General features: G+C 44.4%; 1 protein-coding gene across 7 annotated transcripts in view; it reads left to right on the top strand.

Moving 5' to 3' along the window:
- Nucleotides 1-279: 279 nt before the first annotated feature.
- RNF32 (ring finger protein 32) overlaps nt 280-25,981 on the top strand; it is a 31,439-nt gene continuing 5,737 nt past the window's right edge. Inside the window, exons 1-8 of one of the 7 annotated variants that reach the window (XM_033098779.1) lie at nt 280-390; nt 3,146-3,234; nt 3,772-4,036; nt 7,174-7,316; nt 9,082-9,114; nt 9,653-9,777; nt 9,975-10,083; nt 10,990-11,044. In XM_033098779.1, the coding sequence (XP_032954670.1) occupies nt 3,220-3,234; nt 3,772-4,036; nt 7,174-7,316; nt 9,082-9,114; nt 9,653-9,777; nt 9,975-10,083; nt 10,990-11,013 (714 nt within the window). In that variant the 5' untranslated portion in view covers nt 280-390; nt 3,146-3,219 and the 3' untranslated portion in view covers nt 11,014-11,044. Of the gene's footprint in view, nt 391-3,145; nt 3,235-3,771; nt 4,037-7,173; nt 7,317-9,081; nt 9,115-9,652; nt 9,778-9,974; nt 10,084-10,214; nt 10,625-10,989; nt 11,045-25,981 lie in introns of those variants that run through there. The other 6 variants (XM_033098778.1, XM_033098776.1, XM_033098777.1 and 3 more) reach the window with 6 other exon arrangements.

Here is a 25,981-nt window from a genome sequence, read left to right as displayed (position 1 = left end):
TAGTCAACTCCCAGCACAAGGCTCAAGAAGGAAACCCCCAGGGCTCATACAATCGCCCTGCTTCAAGGAGCACCACGCGGGGTGGCACTGACTGGGACACTACAGGAAGGACCGCCTCCCCCCAGGGCCAGCACACGCAGCGCAGCCACGCGCCTGGCTGGGCTGGTGAGCATGCGCGGTGCGGGCGCGGCAGAGCTGGCTGCGACCAGAACGTGGCGCGGTACACGGGGCGGGACTAGGTCTTGGGCATGCGCGCTGGGGGTTTGGGAGGGTGACTTCCGCAGCGGTGGTTGCTAGGCAATGGCCACATCGCGGAAGCTGGGGACGCAGGTGGCGGTGGGTGCGCGTAAAGCGGGAGTCGGTTGCCTGTGCGGGTGCCACCCCAGCAAGGTTAGGGAGGAGGGGCGAGGAGGGGACTGTCCCCCCGCAGAGTTAAAGGGAGGGTCGGGGAGGCCGAACAGGGTTGCGGGGGTGGGTGCTGCAGAACGTGGCTGGGTGACGACCCAGGACACCGTGGAGGACCGGCGGGCAGTCGCCTGCGCTTCACGCCCGCTTGTCCGCGGTGGACGTCCTCCTGGCCACAGGGCAGAGTCCTCGGTCCCCAGCACAGCCTTGCGTGACCGTGCGTTAGGAGGGCCTCAAAACACTAACAGTCTGAAACTGATCATTTCTAAAACCTAACGCTACCCATTTCTTAAAAGGGAACCAGGTCCGAAGGGATGGTTCAAGTTTTTACAGAGAATTTAAACCATGTCGTTTTTTCATCTGTCTGTGTGCTTCTGGCCATCCCGGGTCGAATCTCCTAAAAACGTACAAAGCAGGAATTTACAAGTTAGGATACTTGAGATAGTGTGTCAACTTGTATGTTTGTATCTCTTGTGTACCTGTGTTTTTAATTAGCTTATTAATTAGCTTAAGGTTCCTTAGACAATTGTAACTAATTACTCTGACACTTCAATGGTACTTTTTGTCACCAAGCCCTACCTCTTTTAACTAGTTGTTAATACTGAAGTTTACAAAGGAACAATATTCCTATTAATTTTAGTTCTTAATACTGGACGAGGATTAAGTTTCTAATCCTACCATTGCCACAGTCTAGTTATATAATCTTGAGAGTCACCTAATCAATCTCTGGTTACGTTTTCTCATTTATCAAATGGAGTTGGACTAAATATTTGAAGTTTCCAACTCTGAAATGTAATGATACTATAGGACTTACAAAGGACACTTTTTAAAAGCTCTTCCCTTCCTATTAATCATAGTGGCTTATGGTGTAGGCAGGAGATACAATTGTGGACTGTGGAGAGCTAGCTATGGTTCTTAAACAATTTTTAGTATGATGTAAACTATATTCTGCCAAGCTACCTATAGCATTTTGAAAGTAGGAAATTCTGATAGGGAACTTTGAGCCCTTTAAATCCTTTCTACCATTTCTCCAACCTAGACTGTCATGAGATGCTGGATAGAACTTCTCCTGCATCTCTTGATGTCAGGATTGACAGGGAACAGGCTGCAGTAACAGCTTTCGTCCAGCTTCCTGGGATCTTGGCAGCTCCTGAGCCCTGGAGAGCTAAGATCTGCTCGCCCTCCCTGTGCTCTGCACGTTCTCTCGAGTCTGTCCTGGTGAACTGATTTAATGGAGGTGCTGATGCGAACGTCCTTATTTCAGAGGATTTTTTCTAGTCGTACAATTAGGCCCTCAGTACTATCTCCTAGATTACTTTAGTAACTCATTGCTTCTCCCCTTTCCAACATAGTTTGGACTCATGTCTTCATAAAATATAGCCTTGTCTGAAAACTAAAAGGGAACAATTCCAAATTCTTCCACCAGCTTTAAAGGGAAGTACAGCAAGAATATCCATTTACAGAGTGTCCTCCATGTGAAAGGACCCATTTAAAATACTTTTAAAAGGTTGTCTCAATCCTAACCCTGCAAGAGATGTGTATTATTATTATACAAGGTGTGATCAAAAAATATGGTGAATGTTTAAATATTTAAAAAATGTATTACAATAAAAGACACACTGCCATTAATCCCCCTTAAAATACTCCCCCTTGCCTCAAACACACTTATCCCATTGTTCTTGTCACTTTCTGAAGCAGTTCTGGAAGTCCTCTTTCATGCGTGTCTTTAGTTGCTCAGTTGTGGCTGCCTCGGTGTCCTGAATCATTTTGACTTTGGAGAAGAACCAGAAGTCACATGGTGCCAGATCCAATGAATAAGCTGGATGAGGACACACCATAATGTTTTTATTTGACAGAAATTGCCATACCAGAAGTGATGTGTGACTAGAGCCTTTCCGTTGTGATCACAAACTATAGTGAATGGTGCTGCCAAGTGCCATCCAACGGAAGGGCCAGAATGTTCAATACGGAAGGAAACCATCAAACCTTAGTAACAGTGTGTGACAAGTTTCAACTTGTTCGGTGCAGTCAGTCAGCTGTGAGCTACGGTTGAGAGAAGGTGTGTTTTAAAGTGTGCCATAAATCACCATCATGACAATGCTCCGTGTCACACATCACTTCTGGTGTTTCTGTCACGATAGCACAACTACAGATACCCACGAAAGAGGACTTCCAGAACTGTTTCAGAAAATGGCAAGAATGATGGAATAAGTGTGTTCAAAGTGACGGGGAGTATTTTGAGGTAGATTAATGGCAATGTGTCTTTTAGTGTAATAATTTTTTTTTTTTTACTTAAACATTCACCATATTGTTTGGTCACGTCTCACCCCTGCTTTAAAATGAGGAAACTGACTCAGCTATGCAGTGTCTGGCCCAGCAAACAGGCAGAGCAAGACTGGAACCCACTGTGTGTTCCCCACAGCCTGTGCTTCTGTGTGATGGGCACACTGCTGTTGCCAGCATCCCTCTGCCATTCCAGACTGCAGCCGTTCCCGTGCTCGGCACACTGAGTGCCCACGTGCCTTTGTGGTCCTGTGCCCACCTGGAGTGTAGCATACTCATTTGCCTCTGCCCTCCAACACCAGTGGGAGTGTTATCTCTGGAGGATGTATTTCACTTAGCAGCCCTGACCTTTTTGCTGTGAGGTGTTTTACATTTATGTTTGCCATCATCCTATTGATCAATGGCTTGTTCTCATTTTTATGTGCACTCTGACTTTCTGTTGACGGTGTCTTCACAGTAGAAGAATTAAAGGAATGGAATATGATGACGATATAATTGGATATAGCCAAAGAGCAGCACTTCCTGATCAACATGTTAAAAAATAAGGTACGCAATCCTTTTTAAAAGCATAAACAATGTTTTACTTATGAGTATGTTTTAATTCAGCTATATAAGAATATAAAAAAATAGTTCGCAAACTTTGTTTGAATCAGGGAACATCAGCTGTAGTATTTACTGCAAGCATCTCTTAGCTACATGGCAATTTTATTCCAAGTTTTTTACCAAAAAAGCACGTACTTAAATGTAAGATTCTCTTTAGTACAACAGAAGCAAGATTTGCCTGGAGTCCAATTTAATTATAGTGAGACAGAATGTGTTCAGGCATGCACAGTGTTTATAGGTCATAATGAATTTATTCATATTATAATTAAGGCCTCAGTAATTAAATGAAAAGATAGTACCATGTCGTTAACATAAACAACAACACTGGGCTTTGCTCCGACTCAGGTAACAAAGGGTCAAGTATTCTTTACTATTAGATTTGGGATAGTCTGCTTCAAGGCTGGGAATTAATGCCTCAATTTTCTTCTAAATGCTCCGTTACAGAATGTCCTGAATACATGACTCCTTCCTACTTTTTAGGCTTATTCATCTAAACAAGATCGCTTAGCGATCACTGCTGTTGCTTTACAAGATCACATTCTACGTGACTTTGAACTTCAAAATCTGTCAGTAGCAGATCATTCTAAGACAAAGGTACAAAAGAGAGAGAACAGATCCAAATTTCTAAAAAGAAATACAAAAGCAACAATAGATACTGGACTTAAAAAAACTACACAAGGCCCCAAAGCAGAAGATCCAGAAAGAGAATATGTTCTTGACCCAAAGCCACCACCATTAACTTTAGGTAAGCTAATCTCATCATATTTGGCTTATTAAGAGCTAAAGAATTTAGTTGAAATTAATAGTATGATTTTTTTCTGGTACAGAAATAATTTATAATCTTACAGGAAGATATGTATGTACTGAAGTTTATAAATGACAATGGGGACAATTTGAGCAAGAATATAAAAACAGTAATGATAAGTAGAATAGGTAAAAACAGTAGAAAATAAATACCCATTCAGCCACACTGATAGAAATAAGTGAATAAATAAATAATGAAAAAGAAAAAGCTCTTTATTACAGTAGGATGACAACGAGTAAATCCAGGGGATGGGCTGGAATACGAAATCGCCACTGGCAAACACAGTGACGACACAGGGCAGCAGTGCTGGACTAGTGGGAGCCCTGCAGGGCCTCCCCACAGGTTCGAGTTCTGTGCAGAGGGAACCACAGCTTTACCAGGTAACCCTGGGCAAATAGCACCTTCACCAAGGATCAAAGTGACCACACCAACAGCCGTGCCGCCCCATCCAGGGCTCTGAGGACACAGCACCCTTCTTGGCATTCTTGCCAAAATGCGTACCCGAATCTAATCCTGAGGAAACAGCAGACAAACCCAAGTTGAGGGCCATTCTATACAGTCCCTGGCTAGTACTCTTCAGAAGTGTCAAGAAAAGCAAATAAGGACTGAGGAACTGTCTTAGATTATAGGAGATGAAAGGGGCATGACAGATGAGTACAGAATGTAATCTGGGTCAGAAAAGTCAAGAATGAAATCCAATAAGGAATGTAGGTTGACAGTGTCAGATCAACATTAATTTCCTGGCTGTAACCATTGTTGTCGAGTTATGTAAACATTAACGTTTGAGGAAGCGGGGTGAAAGGCACATGAGCATTCTTCAACCTTTTACAAGTCTGAAATTATTTTAAACTGAAAATTAGGAAAGATTCTAAAATGCTGCTGGGCGTGGAAACCGCGATGCCAGGTGGACAGTTTCGTCTTTCACTCTGAGCTGCTCACAGAGCTGGTTGTGTTCCAGAAAACAGCACAGAACACGCTCATTGAATAATGTTATATGACCATCAATAAGTGTCTTCTGTGCGTGTGCAGTTCATGAACGATCAGGTCACCTCATCACAGTCAACTCAGCAGGACAGATTTCAACCAAAAGGCAGGAAAAAGTTCCCAATTTGGAAAATAAATGAGGTTATAAAGGAGAGTAAATGAGTCATTCTTTTAGGAGTGTTTTTTAAATTTTTAAAAATTATTATGCATATTGGTTGCTAAGAAGGTTGAACCATATACTCTTTATTATCTATCTATAATAATATTGGTATCGTCTGGTCTGTCACCATCTTCTAATTTTACGTGTTATTTTATATTAAATAGTCTTCATTCTGATTACTGTTAAATCCATCAGTTTATTTTGCATGTGGCGTTGGAAACATCGATTGGTATAAAATGTAAGTTAGATTCTCCCTTCAAACCCTTCGCCATCCTTCTTCACTGACTGGTGGCACCATCTTTTGCCAGGTTCCCATATTTATACAAGGGAGGGACAGAGAGACAGCGGGTGAGGTCTCGGTGCTTCTGTTTCTATGTCAGTATTTCACTGTTTTAGTTTTGCAACATGTCTTAACTGGTAGGAAAAGACCTTAAATGAGCCCCCAAAATCTGCAGAAATGTACCCTCTCAATATGTTGAAGTACATGGTGAGGTTTGCACAGATCTTTTGGAGGCTGTCCTGGCCCCTCCCGTCAACCTGCTGCTCTGTGGGGGACCTGCCCTCAGCGTCAGTCACTCTGTGCCTGACATCCTGGGCTCTGGTCAGGTCCTCTTCCCGTGATGGCATCCCTCCCCTCCTTGGTAGCTTCTGGAGGAAGTGCCCCAGGCCAGCGTGCAAGCTTACCACCAGAAACGTGCTCCATTCTCCTCTCACATTCCATCTATCGCTAATGAATTTCCACATGGGATCTTTTTCTTGTCAGAACTCTGAAGAACCGTCTTCTAGTGCCTGTGTTGCTGTAGAGAAGTCTGATCCTTTTTTACCTGTTTTTTTGTGGGGTTTTTCTCTCTTTCTGCAAGTTTTTAGGATCTGCCTTTTGTCTCTACCCTTCTGAACTTGCACAGTGATGGGACTTGGTGTGAGTCCTCTGTTCCAGGCCTTGCTGGGCCCTCAAACTCAAAACTTGCCCTCTTCTGGGAAATGTTTTGGACTATTTTCTTTAAAATGCTTACTCTCCATTTTCTGTTTTCTTTTGGGAATGCCAATATTTCAGACGTCTGCCTGTTAGACTGATCCTTTGTCTTATTTTCTGTCTCCTGCTTTATTTTGTTTCTCTCCTTTCTATGAGGTGATCTTAATTTCCTCTTCCAGTCTTTCAGTTGACTTTCATGTTTCTAAGATTAAAAACTTCAATTTTTAAGAGCTCTGTTTTGCACTCAGAATGTTCCTGTTACCACTTCCTGTTCTTTCCTGGATGTGACACTTCCCTTTCTATTCCTGAAGACAGCCAGATAGGGTGACGTTTTATCCATTCACTATCACTTGATGCTCGCGTGCCTGCATTTTGCGCAGCTTGTTGCAGCCCCTTTTCAGAGTGTGTGTTCCCACAACATGTAAGCTCTGGGCTGACGCACAGCTGACATGGTGGTACTCAGATACTGTGGAGTAAGGAATTCATCCTGACAGTAATTACTCACCATAAGCATGTTTTAGCAAGGGACAAGCTTGATTGATACTTACTTTATAAAGCTCAGTGGGGGCAGAAAGAGACTCTTATTGGAAGAAGACAGTGTGAAGCCACAAAGATAAATTAGGTGAGAAAATGAGGAACTTTGGCCAATACATGTGAAAAATTAGTACTCAATTCTTCTGTAAAATTCAGTATCAGTCCTGCCCACCTTATAGAATTACTGTACAAATGAAATGATATGGGAAATTATTTGTAAATAAGAACATAAGGCACTAACATAAGGTATTGTCATCATTGACTCCTAAGTGCCTGCAGGAAGGTGGCATTCCATATGTGGTGGAATAAAGCACGTGATATGTTTTGCTTTGACATTTGTTTGCAAAACAACATCATTAAAATTATATATGAGTACCATGTTCTAAAATGTATTTTAAGTCATATTTTGTGTTGCTTTAACTTTAGCACAGAGGTTGGGCCTGTTTGAACCTCCCCCACTACCTCTGTCATCAGACGAATGGGGAAAAGTGAAACAGAGATCCATCCTGCAAGGGGATTCCATGCAGCCCTGCCCAATATGCAAGGAAGAATTTGAACTTCGCCCCCAGGTAGTTAGTGGGAAGATTAGATAAAAAGTCTGGTGGGCCCCTCTCTACTGAGGAGACACTGAGCTGGGGTTAACATTTCAGGATTCTCCCATGTACACTTTAATATGACACACTAAGTACAAAAAAAAGATTTGAGGCTTCTTTCTTCCAGTTTCTTCCTCCTATGTGATCCTCAAATACTTCCATTTTCTTTTCCATTAATTAAAGTATGTGTGTGAGCAAGAACTAAACACCCTCATTAAACAGTTATGTTCATTTACTAAATATTCATTTCCAAGTACAAATGTCTGTACAAAAGGAATGGCCCCACTGCACTGGCCATTAACAGCTGGAAAGAGAGTTGAGACACTGATGGAAGGTGTTCATTTTGCGTTTCTAATTATTGTTCTCATATTTAGGTTTTCCTTACTTATAAGCTACAGCAGCATTTCCTGACATGTAAAGATTAGCTCTCTGAGGCAGGCATTAACCCACTTCACAGATGGGGAAGTAAACAATTGAGTGACCCACAGTAGGACAACTTGGGAGTGTGCGCAGGTCCAGTGAGGATCTCACCCTAACTTCTAGGACATTTTGTGTGAATTTACCACTACCTAATCATTTATTTTTGGTATGTCAGAGAATGTGTGCCAATAACAAATACCTACGGACATTTTTAAGTACATTTTAAATATACAGAAGAATAATCTTATTCAGTGTGGGTCACCAAATATCTGTTAGTAAAGGACTCTAAAAGATTATTCTACTAAATGAGTAATCAAGTGTACAAAAAATTGCTATTCAATTAAGTGGTGGTAATTAAAAAGGACCCATATTACTGAGTTTTTCCAATTTTGGCTTATTGTTGGCAGTAAGTCTCAAGAAAGGTTTTAGGTTCGTGAGTACTATTTATTTCAATATTGCATTCTTCCCATTTAAGAAGTGTAGCCTGAATGAAGGCAGGGGGATGGTCACTTTAAAAACAGGGTCAGCCTCCCCCTGGGGTTGGAGAGATGTCTTTCAGGAGAGAAGCCCTGCAGCCGGCCCCTTCCCAACCTGAACCGGCCTTTGGGTTCCAGCCACATGGTTGTCCTGCCCTCATCTCCTGGCTTTTCTTTCCACAAAAGCCAACTACCTTTTTCTTTCTTCGGTCTAAGCTTCTGTTTTTTGTCATAGCCCACAATATCACTATTTGGTGGGGAGTTTGGGTCACAGAAGGGGGACATCTTCTCGTGAGTACACTGTCCCTACACTTAAAGAAGAAAAAGTGATTCATTTGTCTCTAGGATTTATTGCTTTTTAATTCTGAGCATCAGACTGCCATCTCAATAGGTGTGATTTTAAAATGTTTCAGTGTAGGTGCATGCAGCCCTAAAGGCTGTATCGGCTTACCCTTTCTCTGCTCCTCTCCCCCACCTGCACCCCCTACCTCCACTGTGCGTTCTCTCAGGATCTGCCCAGGACATACATGTACTTCATAACTCTTTCATTTTTATATACACGCTCATTTTAATGGCTTAAGAGCAAACTTCATATGTGTGTTTGATGTTTCAGACTGTGGTTAACTTAGTGTTTCTTGTTGAGATTATATACCTGTGCTGTGCTAAACTTAAACACTAAATACTATAAATAGCAAGGTTATTAATTTGCTTTTCTAATTTTTCAAAGAAACAACACAGCTTACCTTTTAAGCATTCAGAATTTTTGTTTTAATTAATGCATTTATGCTGTTTCTCTTTTAAACTAATTTAAACTTCAAACATTTTGTTTGTCTTCTTGTGAGCAGGTGCTGCTTTCGTGTTCCCACGTGTTTCACAGAGTGAGTAAATCCTGCTTGTCCCCATAACAGTGTGTCATGCATCATTCTGCAGCTCAGTGACATAGAGCCCAGTCCTGCTCAGAGTCTCCTTAAAGGACCCATTTGTTTTATCCATAATCACCATTTCTAGTTAGAAATAGGACTTCAGGCTACAGTACAATACATTCTGGTTTGGAAAGTGGAAATTTTATGTGACAAAAGAACCACACGTATGGCAGACTGTTGTTAGTAATGGACGTCAGAGTGAGTGATGGCTCGCGTCCCGTGTTTTCACTGCGTGGTAGCCTCGTACATAGGGTCGTCTACCACTACACGCGTGGTCTTCAGACATTTTTTATGTATCTGCATGTGTATTCTTGGGAAACATCATTTTGAGAACAAGTTTCCTGCAGAAGGTGTTACCATCTGATGAAACTTCTTCATAATCTAAACTGGACTAAGTCTCATGAGAGAAAAGAACACTGTAATTACATTAGAAGTAAAAATGTTGTTTGTAAGTAATTACTCGTAAAATTTTAAGTGCCATGTTTCTCTTCAGGCATGTCTTCAGGCTTTTGAAGAGTTCACAAATAAAAAAACCTGTCCCCTCTGTAGAAAGAACCAGTATCAGACGAGAGTGATCCACGACGGGGCCCAGCTATTCAGAACAAAGTGTGCGACGAGGTGAGAAGGGCCCAGGACGGCCACAGAGCTCCATGTGGCCGCTCAGAGGTCCAGTGTGGTAACTCCTGTCCACAGTGGGAGGGGGTCCCCTCTGTCCTTGGCCGTCTTCTCCCGGGGCCTTGCACCACACGGGCAGGGTGAGCTCTGCTGTACCCGTGCCGGCCACCAACTCACATTCTCCAACACCCATGTTCCAGAATCCAAGCCTGCTGGAGGGGACACGTGGTTAGAAAATGGTACCGAGACCTGAGGAAGACTCTGCCTCCCACAGATACCAAGTTGAGGAGAAACTTCTTTGAAGAAAAGGTAAGTCAGATGCTTAACTCTTGTAGTAGTGTCCACGTGCCAGGGAGTGTCTCACCAGGCAGGGGGCCACAGGAATCCTGGAAGTGGACTAGGGCTTGACTCTGAAGCAGTTGATAATGGGGTTCTTCCAGTGCCTTCCTGGACACTCAGGCAGCTGTTCCAAGCCATGCAGTTACCAGTGTGAGAAGAAAATCAGAATCCTGGCTTATTGTGATGTCACTGTACCTCAGACTGAGTTTCGAAAATGCACTTGATTGGCCCTGAGCAGAAGGACATTAAAGGCTCTGCGAGAGCAAATGACCTAAAATACTGCATGTCTTGACGACAAAGACGTTGAACCAGGGGGTAGAGACATTGGTGTCTATGGGGGAGAGGGGCAGTCTGAGCAATGGCCAGGATGCCAGAGTGCTGTCCCTGTCCCAGCCTTGGGAGGTGTCCCCTCCACTGACAGTGGAGTGAGAGTGGCTCTTTTCATTGGGAGAAGGGGATGGGGCAGGAGAGGCGGCTGGAGGCTGTGGACAGAGAATCTGCCCTTCCACACTTTTCCTACATTTATTAGGTTGGTGCAAAAGTAATTGTGGCTTTTGCAATTATTTTTAACCTTTCAAACCGCAATTACTTTTGCACCAACCTAATATATGAGAAAAAAAACTATTTTCCAAGTCATTCATGCGCCTTATAGTATGAATTGGGGAGCAATGGATTTTTAGGGAAGGAGGACAGAGTCCTAGTGAAAAGCCGCTCCCCATTCCTGTCTGCAACATCCAGTTCTTCCTCAAACACCCACATTCTAGAAGAAACAGCAGCTCAGCTAGAACCCCTGATGAGGTACTAGATCAAAAGAATACGTGCTGGGGCCGGCCCGGTGGCTCAGGTGGTTGGAGCTCCATGCTCTTAACTCTGAAGGCTGCCGGTTCGATTCCCACATGAGCCAGTGGGCTCTCAACCACAAGGATGCCAGTTCAACTCCTCGAGTCCCGCAAGGGATGGTGGGCAGCGCTCCCTGCAACTAAGCTTGAACACGACACCTTGAGCTGAGCTGCCACTGAGCTCCCAGATGGCTCAGTTGGTTGGAGCGCGTCCTCTCAACCACAAGGTTGCCGGTTCGACTCCCGCAAGGGATGGTGGGCTGTGCCCACTGCAACTAGAAACGGCAACTGGACCTGGAGCTGAGCTGCGCCCTCCACAACTAAGACTGAAAGGACAACAACTTGAAGCTGAACGGCACCCTCCACAACTAAGATTGAAAGGACAACAACTTGACTTGGAAAAAAAGTCCTGGAAAGTACACACTGTTCCCCAATAAAGTCCTGTTCCCCTTCCCCAATAAAATCTTTAAAAAAATAATAATAATAATAATACACGCTGCCCTCATCTTTCTCAGATGGGAACCCTTCCTCTTTAACTGCTGAGAAAGCCATGTGATCACCTGCTGTCTGGTTCCCAGTCCCTCTGAGTTTCTGATCTACTTTTCAAAAGCCTGTGTCCATCAAACACGGTCACAGCTGCAACCCAACCTGAAGTCCTCACGCTCACTTCCTACAGAATGCCTGGTTTTCTGGCCAATTGATCTATTTCTTAGCAATATCTTTCATCATTCATCAGAGACTGGTCATCACTGGTGTTGTCACTCATTCTCAAGTCAGTAAACGACTGGTTTTCATCCTTCTCAGGCTTTGTTATATTCCGTAGTCTGATAGGAAGGACTATTCTGAATTACTCTTAGCAATTCTAATATAAGATAGTATTGGTTCTCAAATCAGAAGTTATTCATTGTTTTCTCTTATAAAATTTTAATTACATATTTGATAGTCATTTTACCTTATGAAATATAGGCTACACTTTGCTTTCACATAAAGCAAAGTCATGAGACTTGACTGATAGTATATCTATACACAACACACAAACATACACACACTCTATAATTCAGATCATTTGTCTCCCAAAATATTAATTTGGTGACGCCAGTTTGTTACACAACACAAATATGCATTTTATAATTGCCTCTGCTTCCTATTTCCTATTTCTTCCTTTTTTTTTTTTTTGCTTTCTATTTCAATGATCTCTAGAAGCCCCAACTCTATCTGCTAGCTTCCTAAGTTTTCTGTGCAATTTCTTCACACCTCACCCCAGCTCACTTACCTCGTTTGTCCATAAACATTTGAAATCTGTAAACCCAAACCTCATTTTAAATAAATGAAGGTTGCATTTAATGTCAGGAAAACATATTTGCAATTCAAAGGACTAGAGGCAGATTTCCTTAATATGTGAAAAGCAGTTTACAGCGGACTACAGATGTATGATTACCATATAAAAAGATGCCCAACCTTTACTCACATTAAAGAAAACTATAATAAAACAAAAATAAGAACCAGTTCAACCTATTAGATTGGCAAGAATTGAAAATGTGGATGACAATCATCTAGTGCTGATGAGAATGAGGGTAAATGGACATTCTTATAAGCCATTGGTAGAACCAAAAACGTACAATCCTTCTGGCTGACAGCTCCTTTTGATCCCTCCTCTAGAAATTTACCCGACAGACATACTCATAAATGTTTGCCAAAATATATTGATGAGTATTTTCACTGCCGCAATGCCTATAAAAGAGAAAGAACCATAAAGAACCAAAGAGTCCACCACCAAGAAGACATCCATGCAATGATTACTACACAGCAATTAGAAAGACCAAGGTAGAGACAAAAAGATTTCCAGCAAAAGTCAAGAAAAGGCAACGAAAGAGGATAAGGGGTAGAAAAGGTAAGATGATAGGATTAAAACATAACAGTAATTACAACAAACATGATTGAGATAAATTTCCCTATTAAAGAACAAACTCTTGAATCACACTGAAAAAAATCAGCTAACAGCTGCTCTTGAGAGACACATTTGAACCAAATGAAACAAAAATGTTCTATGTAAAGGCATGCTCAAAAATGAATGAGACAAATGCAAAAAAAAAAATGACATAAAACAGAAAATCAATACATGAATTTTAAAGTGTATTTGGAAATTTAAAATCTAAAGTATACACTATTCTGGTGTTCGTGACAATGAGAACACTAGTATTTTGCAGTATACAGCTAAAGCTGTACTTAGAGGACAATTAGTACTGTCAAGTACATTTATTATTGAACATGAAAGATGGAAAATAATGAACCATCATTCAGATCAGAAAAGCTAGATAAACAACACTAAATTATTTTATGCAGAAAGTAAAAAAGTATAAAGATAAAAGAAGTAATTTATTAGGAAAAAAGTAAAACTGGTAAATGAAGCCAATAGCTGGTATTTTGGAAAACAGAAACTGTACGATAAATATCCCATCAGAGTTTACAAAACAGTAACAGCTACAAGGTAAAATCTCACTAGGGGTAAAACAAATTAGATAAAACAGAATGCAGACACACATGGTAACCATAAAGCAAAATCCTATAGTACATACACAAAACATACCACTACAGAAAATCATCAATTCACAAAGGAAGGCAGCAAGAGAGGAAGAAAGCAATGAGGGAACTACGCAACAGCTATAAAACAATAAAATGCCATTAGGAAGTCTTTACCTATCAATGATTACTCTTAATGTAAATGAATTGATTTCTTCAATCAAAAGGTGTAGAATGGCTTGATGGATTAAAAAAAAAAAAAAGATCCAACTATATGCAGCCTACTAGAGCTTTAAGGACACATTCACTCCAAGTGAAGGGACAAAAAAAAATATTCCATACAAGTGGAAATCAAAAGAGAGCAGAGAAAGCTCTCTCTGCTTTACTTCCATCAGACAAAATAGACTTTCACTCAGAAGTTGTAACAAGAGACAAGATGGCTATACAATGATAAATGGGTCAGTTCATCAGAGGATATAACAAAAATTAACTCAAAATGGATTAAAGACTTAAATTTAATACCAGAACACAAAATCACAAAACTCCTACAAGAAAACATATGAGGGAAAAATCATTGTAGGGGAAAATCTTGACATTGGTCTTACCAACAATTTTTTGGATATAATACCAAAAGCACAAGCAGCAAAAGCAAAGGTAAATAAATGGGACAACATCAAACTAAAAACCTGCACAGCAAGGAAATCATCAAGATGAAAAGGCAGCCTGCAGAATGAAGAGAATATTTGTAAGTCATGTATCTGATAAGTAGTTAATATCCAAGATATATAAGCAACTCACAGCACTTAATAGCAAAAAAAAAAAAAAAAAAAAAAAAAAAAACCAAAGATCTGATACAAAATAGAGGATCTGAATAGACATTTTTCCAAAGACATACAAATGGCCAACAGGTACATGAAAAGATGCTCAACATCTCTAATCATCAGGGAAATGCAGATCAAAACCACAGTGACATATCACCTCACACCTGTGAGGATGGCCCATATCAAAAAGATAAGAAATAACAAATGCTGGTACAGATGTGGAGAAAGGGAACCCTCATGCACTGTTAGTGGGAATGTAAATTGGTGCAGTCACTATGGAAAACAGTATGGAGGTTCCACCCAAAATTAAATGTACAGCTACCATATGAGCCAGCAATCCCACCTTTGGGTATCTAACCAAAGGAAATAAAACCATGATCTCAAAGAGGTATCTGCACCCCCATGTCCATTGCAGCATTATTCACAGCAGCCAAGATGTGGAAACAACCTGTGTCCATCCACGAATGAATGGATAAAGAAGAGGTGGTATGTATACGATGTAATGAAATATTATTCTGCCATAAGAAAGAAAGAAATCCTACCATTTGTGACAACATGGATGGGCCCTGAGGGCATTATGCTAAATGAAATAAATCAGAGAAAGACAAATACGGTATCATTTATCTGTGGAATCTAAAGAAGTCAAACTCAACAGAAACAGCAGAACAGTGGTCACCAGGGGTTGGGGAGGGAAGAATTGGGGAGACACTGGTCAAAGGGCACAAACTTCCAGTGATATGATGAGTAAGTTCGGGGATCTAATGTGCAGCATGGTGACTGTCGTCAACAGCACTGTATTGTATGCTTGAAAATTGCTAAGATAGTAAACCTGAAATGTTCTCACCACGAAAAAGCAATGGTAATCATGTGAGATGATGAACGTGTTACGGTAACCGTGTTATGGTTAATCCTACTATGGTAACCATGTCACAATCTATACTGTTTTGAATCATCACATTGTATGCCTCAAACTTACAGTGTTATATGTCAACCAAAATCTAGTCCCAGGTTAAGATATTTAAAATAAAATAAAAATATAACTCTTGGGCTGGGTTTCTCATGATTTATCCTTCCAGTTTTCCAGAACTGAACATGTGTACTGAAGTCCAGCTTCAGAAGAATCAGTGTGTATATGTTTCCTAGTGATACACCCATTTAAAAATAAATAAATTCCAAAGCGAAGATGAACAATGACTTTACTGAGGCTCCTTTGGGTGGGAGACTAGCTTTGTGACAGTGACATTCCAGAAATGCCAGGTTTTCCTGCAGAGGCCTGCCTTTCAGCTTGGCCTCTGACACCTGTCTTTTCACATACCTGTTCACCCTGTCACCCTCCCCACGGCCTAAATGTGCATGGAACTTTGCAGCAATGAACTATGAGAGAGCTAATGTTTGAATTTTAGAAACTGGAAAGTTTACAAAGCCAAAGGTGCAAAATTCAAAATACTGGATGTAAAATTCTTAATCATCTGTGGAACAACAACAGTCTTTAATCTGGGGTCATGTGTGCAACCACCAGCCACATTTCTAAGCTGTATCTGTTCTGAGCATTGGGGAATGTTAAAGTAATGCAAATTCATTTCATTTTAGTCTAAAACAATTGAAGTTACAAATTACTAGGAGAAACAAATCATGTGATAATCCCACAGTCAGTGGTAGATAAATGTTGGATCTGTGGCCTCCACCAAACAAATAAAGCAAGACGTGGCAGAGGGTTCTCCTCTGTCTCCCAACAACCCATTCCAATTCTGTTCCCAGTGGTCTCCAGACTTTTGGAGTCTACAAAGCTGTTAAAGAGGAGCCTGAGTCTCCAACAAAGTCGCTGCCCACTTTTTAAAACTTTTTATTTTGCCAACTAAGAGTTAAAACACCATGTGCCATCAGAAATCACCTCATAAAAGAAAGACTATTTTAACATCAGAAAAGTAGGAAGTCCTTGGCCACACAGGAAAGGACAGTTCTTTCCATAAAGACATTTAGCTTTACAAAAAATTCACTCCACTGAAGCTACTTTTCTTCTTTGCTGGCAGGTGGGTGAAAACTTCTTTTCTGTACTTGAGAACCACTTTTCAGGGAAAAATAAGTCTAATCAATAGAAAAGACCAGCAAAAAGGGATAATAGTGGGATATTTTTAGGCACAATAAATTAGGAACTGCTTGTTTCCTTTAATGTTTTAATAGTTCGAGAAGATGGATGTGTTTTTAATACTCTAGATTAGATTAGCTCTGGGCATTCTATTTTTATAAATTAATCTATCTTCCTTGTAAAAGAACTGTGGCCTTGCATTGTTACTCTTCTGTTACAGGGGGAATTAATGAAGTCTTTTCTCATTTTAGTTTTCATGCAGCTAGTGGGTGTTAACTAATTAATAAAATACCGGGGTCATCTTTCTACAAGTAGTAATGCTTCCACACACTGAGAACTCCTTTTTGCAGATTTGCCTTGCTTAAAAACAGACCTGCCACATTGCCAACAAGACAGAGCCCGAGTAAGGTGATGTTACACGACAGTGCAGGTTCCTTTAAATAGACGGTGGTCCTGTGGAAAGAACCCAAAAGGTCAGATGCCGAGTTTCATGCCTGTGAGTGTCAGAGAACTACCCTTGAGCCAGCAGTGCATTGTCACAGGACACTGGAGCTGTCGGGGACGACACCGTAGTTCTGGTGCACGGTGAGCTCAGATCAAAGCCACCTGCAGCGGTCCCCAGAGCTGCCATGCTCACGCCTGTCACCAGTGTGTACAGAAAGGCCAAGTGTTGCCCAGAATGCAGTGCTTGGTCCTTGAATGCCTTTGATCTTTATCTAGAAATTCTGCTAGCATATGTCATATAATTGAGGCATGGTCTTTTATGGCTGCAATTAAAACTTTTCAAATGCATTATATTATCTCCACCCAAGCTAAAAGTCCTGACCATTGTTTAAAAAGTTAGTGATTTGTCAGATGCTGTGGTTGACTTTAGGGGCTGCCTGCTCCCACACCCTCCCACATGAGACTTCTCTTACTTTTTTCATTTACATCTCACCAAACAGCGTAATGGTCTTCGAGTTTGTTTAGTCCTTTGACTTCCTTTATCACATAGAGATGGCAAACACTCTGTTGCTAACTTGGAGTGGCTCCGAGCAGCAAGACTGGGAGGACATTAAACCAGTAAGAGCTTATCAACTGATTCATTGATATGCTGTAAATTCCAGGCTTTTCATTTTGCTTTTGCGGGTGGCCCTAAGTCAACACATTAGTAAGCAATTTGCTGACATGAAGATGGATCACTTAGGGAGGCCTCCTGGGTAGGCAAAGTTCACCTGGGTACTTTTGCTGGTGTATTTTTTTAATGTTTAGCCGGTGTATTACTTGTAAATGACCAGCAATTGCTTTACATATCAATAACCTGAACTCTTAATTACTTAATTTATCAAATATCTGAAATGAAACCTAAAAGTATATGAAGACATTCATTCTTATTAAAATTGAAAACTTTATGTATTTTGTCTATTTCTGTAGAATAATATTAACCAGTAGTGTAAAAACTAGAATTCAATTGTCTTTTATGTTTTTGCCAGTTCCTACCTTTTCAGTTACTAAGGGCATCTGACCCATATAGCAGTGAGGGAGTAAATAAAGGAAGAAGGATGCTGAATACATAAGAATTTGACATTTAAGAAATATTTAATAAAAGCTACACCTAGGACATGGCTTTGAATTCGCCACAATAGGTAGTCAATAAATTCATGTTGATTTAACTTTTTAAAATGTTACCCTTGCTAACTTTCGGATACTTGAAGCTATGAGAATAAAGACAGGCACACCAGTTCACATTTAGAAATTTGCCATCAATAAACACCGAAGGATTTTCAGTATATTTATTAACAAGCAAATGTCATGATTATAAGCTAAATGCCAATCTTTCACTGAGTCTTGAAAGTGGCATTAACTTCAAAATCATTCCACACAGACACTGTTGCTGTTTTTAACCCCAAAAAGAAAACTGTATTGCACCCCTTCATAATATATACATTGGGAATATATGTGTCCTCATTTCTAATCTATTGCAAACTTAAAGTCAAAATTTTTATTGAATGCTAAGGGCCTCAGCAAGATGAATCCGGTACTTTGCTGAATCGAAGGGACTTATTTGAGGAGATAAGAAGTACACACAAGAGAACGATAACCACATCCAACCGGTGGTAAGTGTCAAAAGAAGGGCCTACAAGTGCTCTATGAGAGCTGAGAACGAGACTCACTTCCAACCCAAGTACATAGGCACGCACACGCCTAGTCATGGAAACGGAAAAACATGAGTTATTTGTGGGACTGAGGAAATGGGTTTGGCCAGACCGGAAGATTCACATAGGAAACAGGTTGGCGGGAGGCCCCACCGGCCCTCAGCACCCGGATGGTGCACAGATGGAAGCTGGATCAAGTGAGCATGGTGCTGGCGAAGCCGGTGAAGAGGGAGCTACAGGTCTGCCCTGCGCCAAACTGGGTTCTGGCTGAGGAACAGGCCTAGAAGTGAGGAGCGCTTTTCCAGGCAGAGGGGAGACATCGGACGTTGAGAAACAGAGGCTGGCGTGACCAGGCCTGGTGGGCACAGGTGCTCTCCAGTGCCAGGGACCACCGGAGTTCTGACAGTTGACACAGCAGAGGCCTGACGTGTGGCCGGTGACGATCTCTGCAGCCAGTGAGAGGCCATTCCCAGGAGTGAAGGCCAGCAACGCAGGAGTGGCCAGTGGCCACTGGGGACATGCCCAGAGGCAGGCCGACAAGATGTGCTGATGAACTGGATTTTGGGTTTGAGGAACAGAGAGAACTGAAGGTTGGTGCCTAAGACTCAGGCCTAAGCAACTGGTGCTAAGAACAGGGGTCACAGACCGGCCAGGGCGGGTCTGGGCGAAAAAGCGAAGGTTCTGCTTACGAAAGTCTGAGCTGCCTGTGACACCTGCAAGAGAAGGTCCCCGCTGGCAGATAGCAGACAAGACTGGCACTTGGTCCTGTAAGAGTGCCAGAGTCTCTGTCTGCAGAGTTCTGAGCACGGCTGGGCAGGAGGGCACAGCAATGGACGGCTAGAGACAAGGTGGGCCCGGCGAGGTTCAGTCCTGGAGCTGAAGTGGCTGATGAGACCCAGGGAAGAGTCGAGACAGCCGTGTGTTGGATGCCAAGTGATCAAATGTTTCCAGGGAGAGGGTGTGACCAGCTGTGACAGGTGCTGCCGCGGAGCAGAGAGGAGGGGAGAAGAAGCAGGGCTCACAGCTCTGCCAGGTGCCTGCACAGATGGGAGCGGTGCCAGGAGGCTGCAGGGTGTGGGCAGGGGACACTGCACAAAGCCTGGAGGAAATTGCCATGAAGAGGACGAAAATGTCAAACTTCTTTCTGTGGCCGGCCTGCTCCTCTCCCTCAGATTGTCATGGTGCTTTTTTATTTGCTATTTAATGTTGTAAAGAAAACATTTTAAATTATTAGCATGAATTTTATACTGTACAGTGCCAATTTTAAGGCAAACATAAGAGCATTTAATCGTACATGGCCAAAATTACACAATCTGCATTTCCACCTCGTACACACATGCATTTCGTTCTTACCAGAACAGCTGAAATACTGAACAAAACTGACCCCGCTGCTGTTGTCACGGGGACATATCCTGCCCTCGGCTCACAGCACTGAAGGGGCTCTGCGTGTCCCCAGTTTCTCTCTCCCTCTGCATCACCATTTTCAATGTGAGTGGCAACAGGGAAGTGACATGCCCAGGCAAGGACATGAGAGGGTTCCATCCAATAACCAGGATTCAGAAGGAAAAGGGAACATAGAGACAGAGACTGTAGCTTAAAGCAGAAAAGCTAAGAATTTTCCAGATCCGAAGGAAATGCAAACATGACTTAAGCCAAAGGAGCCCCACTATGATTTTTTAAAGAAGAAAGGTGTCTAGTGAAGCCTCAGAACTCTGAAGGCAAAGATCCTGGAAGCAGTGAGAGGACAGGGAGGTCATGCTCACAGCAGCAACAGTGACGGCAGAGGCTAGAAGACCGAGCGTGACATTTCAGTGTCTTGAAAGAGACAGTAACAGCCCAGAATTCCACATACACAAATGGAAATTCCAGTCAAGAACGGAGACAAAAGAAAGGCAATTTCAGACAAAAGCTGGGGGAGTGCCCCTAAAATGTCTTCATCAAGGAAACTGTAATGATGCCTCTCCTGAGGAAGAGAACAGCCCACAGTCCGAGATGTGAGGAGCCGTGAAGTGCAAGGGAAGCGGCGAAATGCAGGCGATCCAACAGACACGGCTCTGCATGACAAGCACGATAGTGTCCCGCTCACAGGCTGGAAGAGAGAGTGAGCTTAAATGTGTGACAGGGACCCAAGTCAGGAAGATCGGTCAAAGTGCCAGAGACCCTGGCACTGTGGAGAGGCTTTACGCTTTCATAACTTAAGCATGCATCTAGGGTAACAGCTCAAAGAATAAACATGGAGTTTTAACCTCCAAAGTAGTAGAGAGAAAAGAGAAAATTTCAGTTGGAAAAGAACAGAGATAAAAACTAACCGACTAGGACAACTAGGAAACACAGAACGGGATGGACACAGTTCTTGGTATGTTGGTAAATACACAGATTGGGCTGATGGCCCATAAAAAATAAAATCCAGTTATATGTCATTTGGAAGAGATTCTTATGCATGAAAACATAAGACTAAAGCATGTGAGAATATAAATATAGATATATATTTAATTTATATATATAATTTATAATATATATTTATATATAAATAAATTTATACTATATTTTATATATATACATATACCAAGAAAACTCAATACAGAAAAAACTGGGGTACTGTGTCAGACAAATAGATTTTAAAAGCAAAGGGCATTAGCAATAATGGCACAGACCACCACCCTGCAATTGTAATGCACATATTCTTTCAAGTACAAATATATCACTTATAAAAATTGACTGTAAATATTTTCATCATAGCTTAAGGAATTTAAATATGTAAAGTATGTTCTCTGACACACTGTACTAAAAGCTAGAGATTTTTAAAAAAAATAACTAGAAATATCTCAGAGGCTTGAATTAAGAAACAGTTCTAAATAACCTGTTGATCAAAACGGAAATTAGAAAATATGTTGAACTGAATTAAAAAGCAAAATACATATCAGAATTTGTGCAATGAGATTAAAGCAATATGTTTCTCTATGCAAGGCGTCGTTGCAGAAGCAAACATTTGAGACAGAAATAGTTTGTGACTCTCGCATGTAATAGCACATCCTAACTATTTATTTGCTTTTTTGCTACCTTACACCAATTAGCATTAAGATCACAGTATTAAGCATAAGGTCCACCCTCCCCAGATTTACTTGTTATATTTGCAAAACTGACAACAGTATAAGGTGCCCACCGTGGTCAGGCACATATTAAGCAAGCCCTTGAGAGACCTAAAGACCGAGTGAGGTGACACGTGAAAACCCTTGAAAATCACCGTAGGGTGTTAGCGGTATTAATTACGGTACACACAGCCCCCGAATTTACAGCACCATAACGAAGGACTCAAGGTGCTGCCAACAGCACGGGAGGCAGGAGGGGGAGCGGCTGGGTCAGGTGGCAACGGTTAGGATTGTCCCCACTAGGCCACTTAGGAGTCCCCTGCCTGGGAGTTCAAGCATATCAGCTCTATTGCCATCCCAGGGGTCTTATCTGAGGCTGCGAGAGCTCACTGGTGAAACTTCAGTACAGCTGGGAGCCTTTCAGTCAAGTGTAGAGAAGTACGTAATGACAAATTGCAGTCAAAGTGTAGAGAAGTACGTAATGACACACTGTGGGGACAGAGCCAGGAGTGCAGTTTCCAGGCTCTCGGCCTCACGTGGAAAGGTGCTGGCTCAGGTAATAAATGGCCATCAACTGTGATTGGATGGCCATCAGCTGTGGCTAGTTGGCCGTCAGCTGTAACCAGTGAGCCACTGGCCACTAACATAACTGCTGGGGCTACGCTAGCAGCAAATGGGGGCTAGCAAGAAAGTGGTGGCTGAGCCTGCAAGCGCGGATTGCAGTTAGCACGGCGGATTGCAGATCGTGTGGCTCCAGCCTCCAGTCAGATCATAGTGGTACGACTCCCCTATCTATGGCTCTGTGGGTGTTCCTTTTTGGCCTCACCATGTCCTGCGTTCTTATGTGGGGAGCGGGAGCTGAGACCCCGCAGGCCGCCCCACACGACACATGGTGCAGTGAGCAGGGTACGGTGCCTGCCAAAACTCTCCGCAAGGCGATGGAGCAGTTTGTGCCTATGAACACTCAGTCTCAGGAAGACCAGGAGGAGCAGCTGCCGGAGAGCTGGACCCCGTGGAGGGGTAGGAAGATGTGGACGGCTCTCCAACCAGCATAGGCCAGAGAAAGCGAAGGTCGTTGCGGCCCTGTGGGCTGGGAAGTACCTGCTGAGGCAGCCCGGACGCGGGACTTGTAGTCCCAGGAGGAAACGCTTGCTGAGTCCTCCGTGGCAGATGAGGGTGAGGTCAAGGTCATTCCTCACCCTCAGGACAGCCCTGGCGAATGACTGTGGACTATGGGGAATTGCCTTCCATCCCTAATTTAATGGACCACTTGACTGTTTGCTTGGGAACTTACCACCAAGTAGTGGAACTGGCGGATGTTTGCTTTTGTCTCAACCAGCCCCCATGGAGAATATGTAAGACTGGCTGTGCCCAGAGAGAGTGGCAGTGCCCTGAGAGGCCCTCGTGTGCCTGGGGAGACTAGTGGTACCCTAAGAAGCCCAGGAAGTCTGGCTGTGCCCAGAAGTACTGGTGGTGCCCTGAGAAACCCTGGCTGTGACCAGAGAGCTTGGCTGTGTCCAGGATATTGTATTCACCTCCAGGCTCCTCACACAGGGCCCCTCGTGGAAGATGCTTGTCGCGTAGATTGAGGCGAGACCCTGTAGGGATGGAGTGTGGGAACAGAGCCCCAAAAAGCAGTTTCCAGGCTCTCGGCCTCACATAGAAAGGTGCTGGCTCAGGTAGTAAATGGCCATCAACTGTGACCAAATGGCCATCAGCTGTGGCCAGTTGGCCGTCAGCTGTAACCAGTGAGCCACTGGCCACTAATATAACTGCTGTGGCTGCGCTAGCAGCAAATGGGGGCTAGTAAGAAGATGGTGGCTGAGCCTGCAAGCGCGGATTGCAGTTAGCACGGCGGATTGCAGATCGTGTGGCTCCAGCCTCCAGTGAGACTATAGTGGTGTGACTCCCCTATCTATGGCTCCATGGGTGTTCCTTTTTGGCCTCACCATGTCCTGCATTCTTATGTGGGGAGCGGGAGCTGAGACCCCACAGGCCGCCCCGCATGACACACACACCAGTGTGACCCTCGGAGCAGCTACAGGAGAAAGTTGGTATTTGCCGCCTCTGCACTTGCTCCGTTGCTGTCCCCAGCGACCTCGCACAGCTCACCGAGCTGACATGAGCCGGGAGGTCCGGCCTCCAGGAGCGACGGCTGGCTGGCGCTGTGCTCAGTGACTTGGACTCAGCGAAGGATCGGGTAGCTTCTGTGACCGGCTCCAACTCGGCGAGCATCAGAACCCCTGGGGGCCTGCTAGCACAGGTGCCCCCCAGGTTGTGGCCCAGCGGGTCTGGGGCCCGAGAAGCTGCGTTTCTCACACGCTCCCCGCGCTGCTGGGCCGGGACCACGGACACACAGCCCCCAAACCAGCGCAGCGCCACCTGTCACACGGGGGTCCTCCCCAGGCGGCGCTCTGGGTTCAGAACCGCCTGGAGAACACGCCTGGGGACCTGATACTTTGTGAGGCCGGGACTGGGGCGCGACCCCCTCCCCAGGCCCGACTGTGCAGGGAGAGAAGCCCTGAGCCTTGGGAACTCGCGCGTCCAGAAACCCCCGTGTGCGGCTGGGAGCGCAGGCAGCTGCCGACACCGCCAGGAATGCAGCCCCCACGGCAGCGCCCCGACTTCCCGCCCGGCTGGGAACCAGGAGCCCTGAGAGCAACGCCCCGGCGACTGTGCCGGGGAGACGGGCCGGCCGGCCGGCGCGGAGGACGAGGCCCGCGTCCACGGAGGGCGGCCACGCGCGGCTGCACGCAGCCCACCGCCGGCCGTCACAGGCGCCCCCCCAACCCAGGCAGGGACAGGCCGCGACGCTCACTCACCACAGCGCGCTCCCTCCGGGCGGGACCCACGTCGGTGCCGTGCCTGACGGCAGCTTCTGAGGTGACTTCAGCGCCGCGCGCCGCCAGGCTGCTCCGGCCGTGGCCGTGAGGTGACCCGGAGCCTGGGACACCCCACCGACGCCCCTGACAAGCCGGTGGCGCGGCGGGAGTCCCACCGCCTGGCACCCGCGCAGCCCTCCTGCCGTCTAGCCCTCCAGAGGTGGAGCCGCCAGGACAAGCAGCCGCCGTGACGTAACGCCGTCGTGTCCTGACGTAAGCCGTGCTGACGCAATGTAGTGCTGACGCAATGTAATGACGTATGTCGAGCCAAAGCGCATCGCGGGGTCACGTGTTAGTGGTGCCGCTAGTGCAGCGACGCAACTGTGTACAGTAGTAACACCTGATAGTAATAAACGACCATGGTGTATGTACTTACTACACTAAACTTCTTAGTGCGTTTAGAGGCTACCCTTCCGACTTACACAGAAAAGTGCGCTGTAAAACAGCGGCTGAGTGACGCCGCCAGCAGCCTCACGCATCTCGTGTTCACGGGGCTCTTGGTCGCATCCTTGTGCCTGACTGGTTTCCTGCTGTTTTGTCCGGGTTGGCAGCCCAGGAGCGCTAGGCTTTACCTGTGCCGTAGGCTATATCATCTAGAGGTAAGTGCCTGCGTGATGCTCGCACAGGACGCAGTCGCCTCAGGCCGCACGTCTCAGAATGTGCCCGCCATTAAACGGCACGTGACTGGATTTGAGGGTTGGACCGTGCTACACGCTGTACAATGTAAGTCCCCATATCACACGCCTAAATGCGCATTCTGACAGGCTCAGCTCATGTCACCCAGCCCAACCCGTGACATATCACAGAATGTCACACCTCTACTTGCTGGAACCAACAACCCTGGGATTTCAATCGCTGAAAATAGAAGCTTCAGTCTCATCCAGGAGTGCAGCATGCCACCCACCCTGTGGGACACAAGCACTCCCCCCTCCATCCTTTTGCTCTGCCAGCCCGAGCCTCAGACACCTCTGTGTCCGGCCGCAGAAACCCCATTTCCACTTGGACGAGCTATGTCGCGTGACCCCACCTAGCACAGAGGGACAGGAAATGTGGTTTCTGGATGAGATGCCAACTTCTGTAGACAGCCCTGTGCAGGGGAAGGACAAACACGAGAGGAAGAAGGTGACAGGCACTCCTGTCTCTCCCTCTAAACAATAGATTAGCCCATGCAGTTTATATCCATCTTCAAAGATTTGGCGAAGGGGCTGCTGGCGTGTTTCTGGGTGAGCTTCCTCTCCGTGCCTCAGATGATATAGTCTCTCCCCAGTGATGCAGCCACCAGCCTCACTGTCCAGAACAGGTTGCCACGGAGCCACATGTGGCTGTCAAGTCCTCGAAGTGAGGCAAGTCCGAATTCAGATGTGCTGGAATGCACAATACCCACAGGACTTCAGAGTCTTACCAGGAAAGAAAGAATGCAAAATATCCCTGTAGTAGTTTATTTGATCGATACACTTTCAAATGGTAATATTTTGGATATTTTAGGTTAAATAAAA

This window comes from Rhinolophus ferrumequinum, chromosome 26, assembly GCF_004115265.2.
Source record: "Rhinolophus ferrumequinum isolate MPI-CBG mRhiFer1 chromosome 26, mRhiFer1_v1.p, whole genome shotgun sequence".
Taxonomy (NCBI): Eukaryota; Metazoa; Chordata; class Mammalia; order Chiroptera; family Rhinolophidae; genus Rhinolophus; species Rhinolophus ferrumequinum.
Note: the sequence above shows the minus strand (reverse complement) of the source record. Positions and strands in the feature narration are given on the sequence as shown.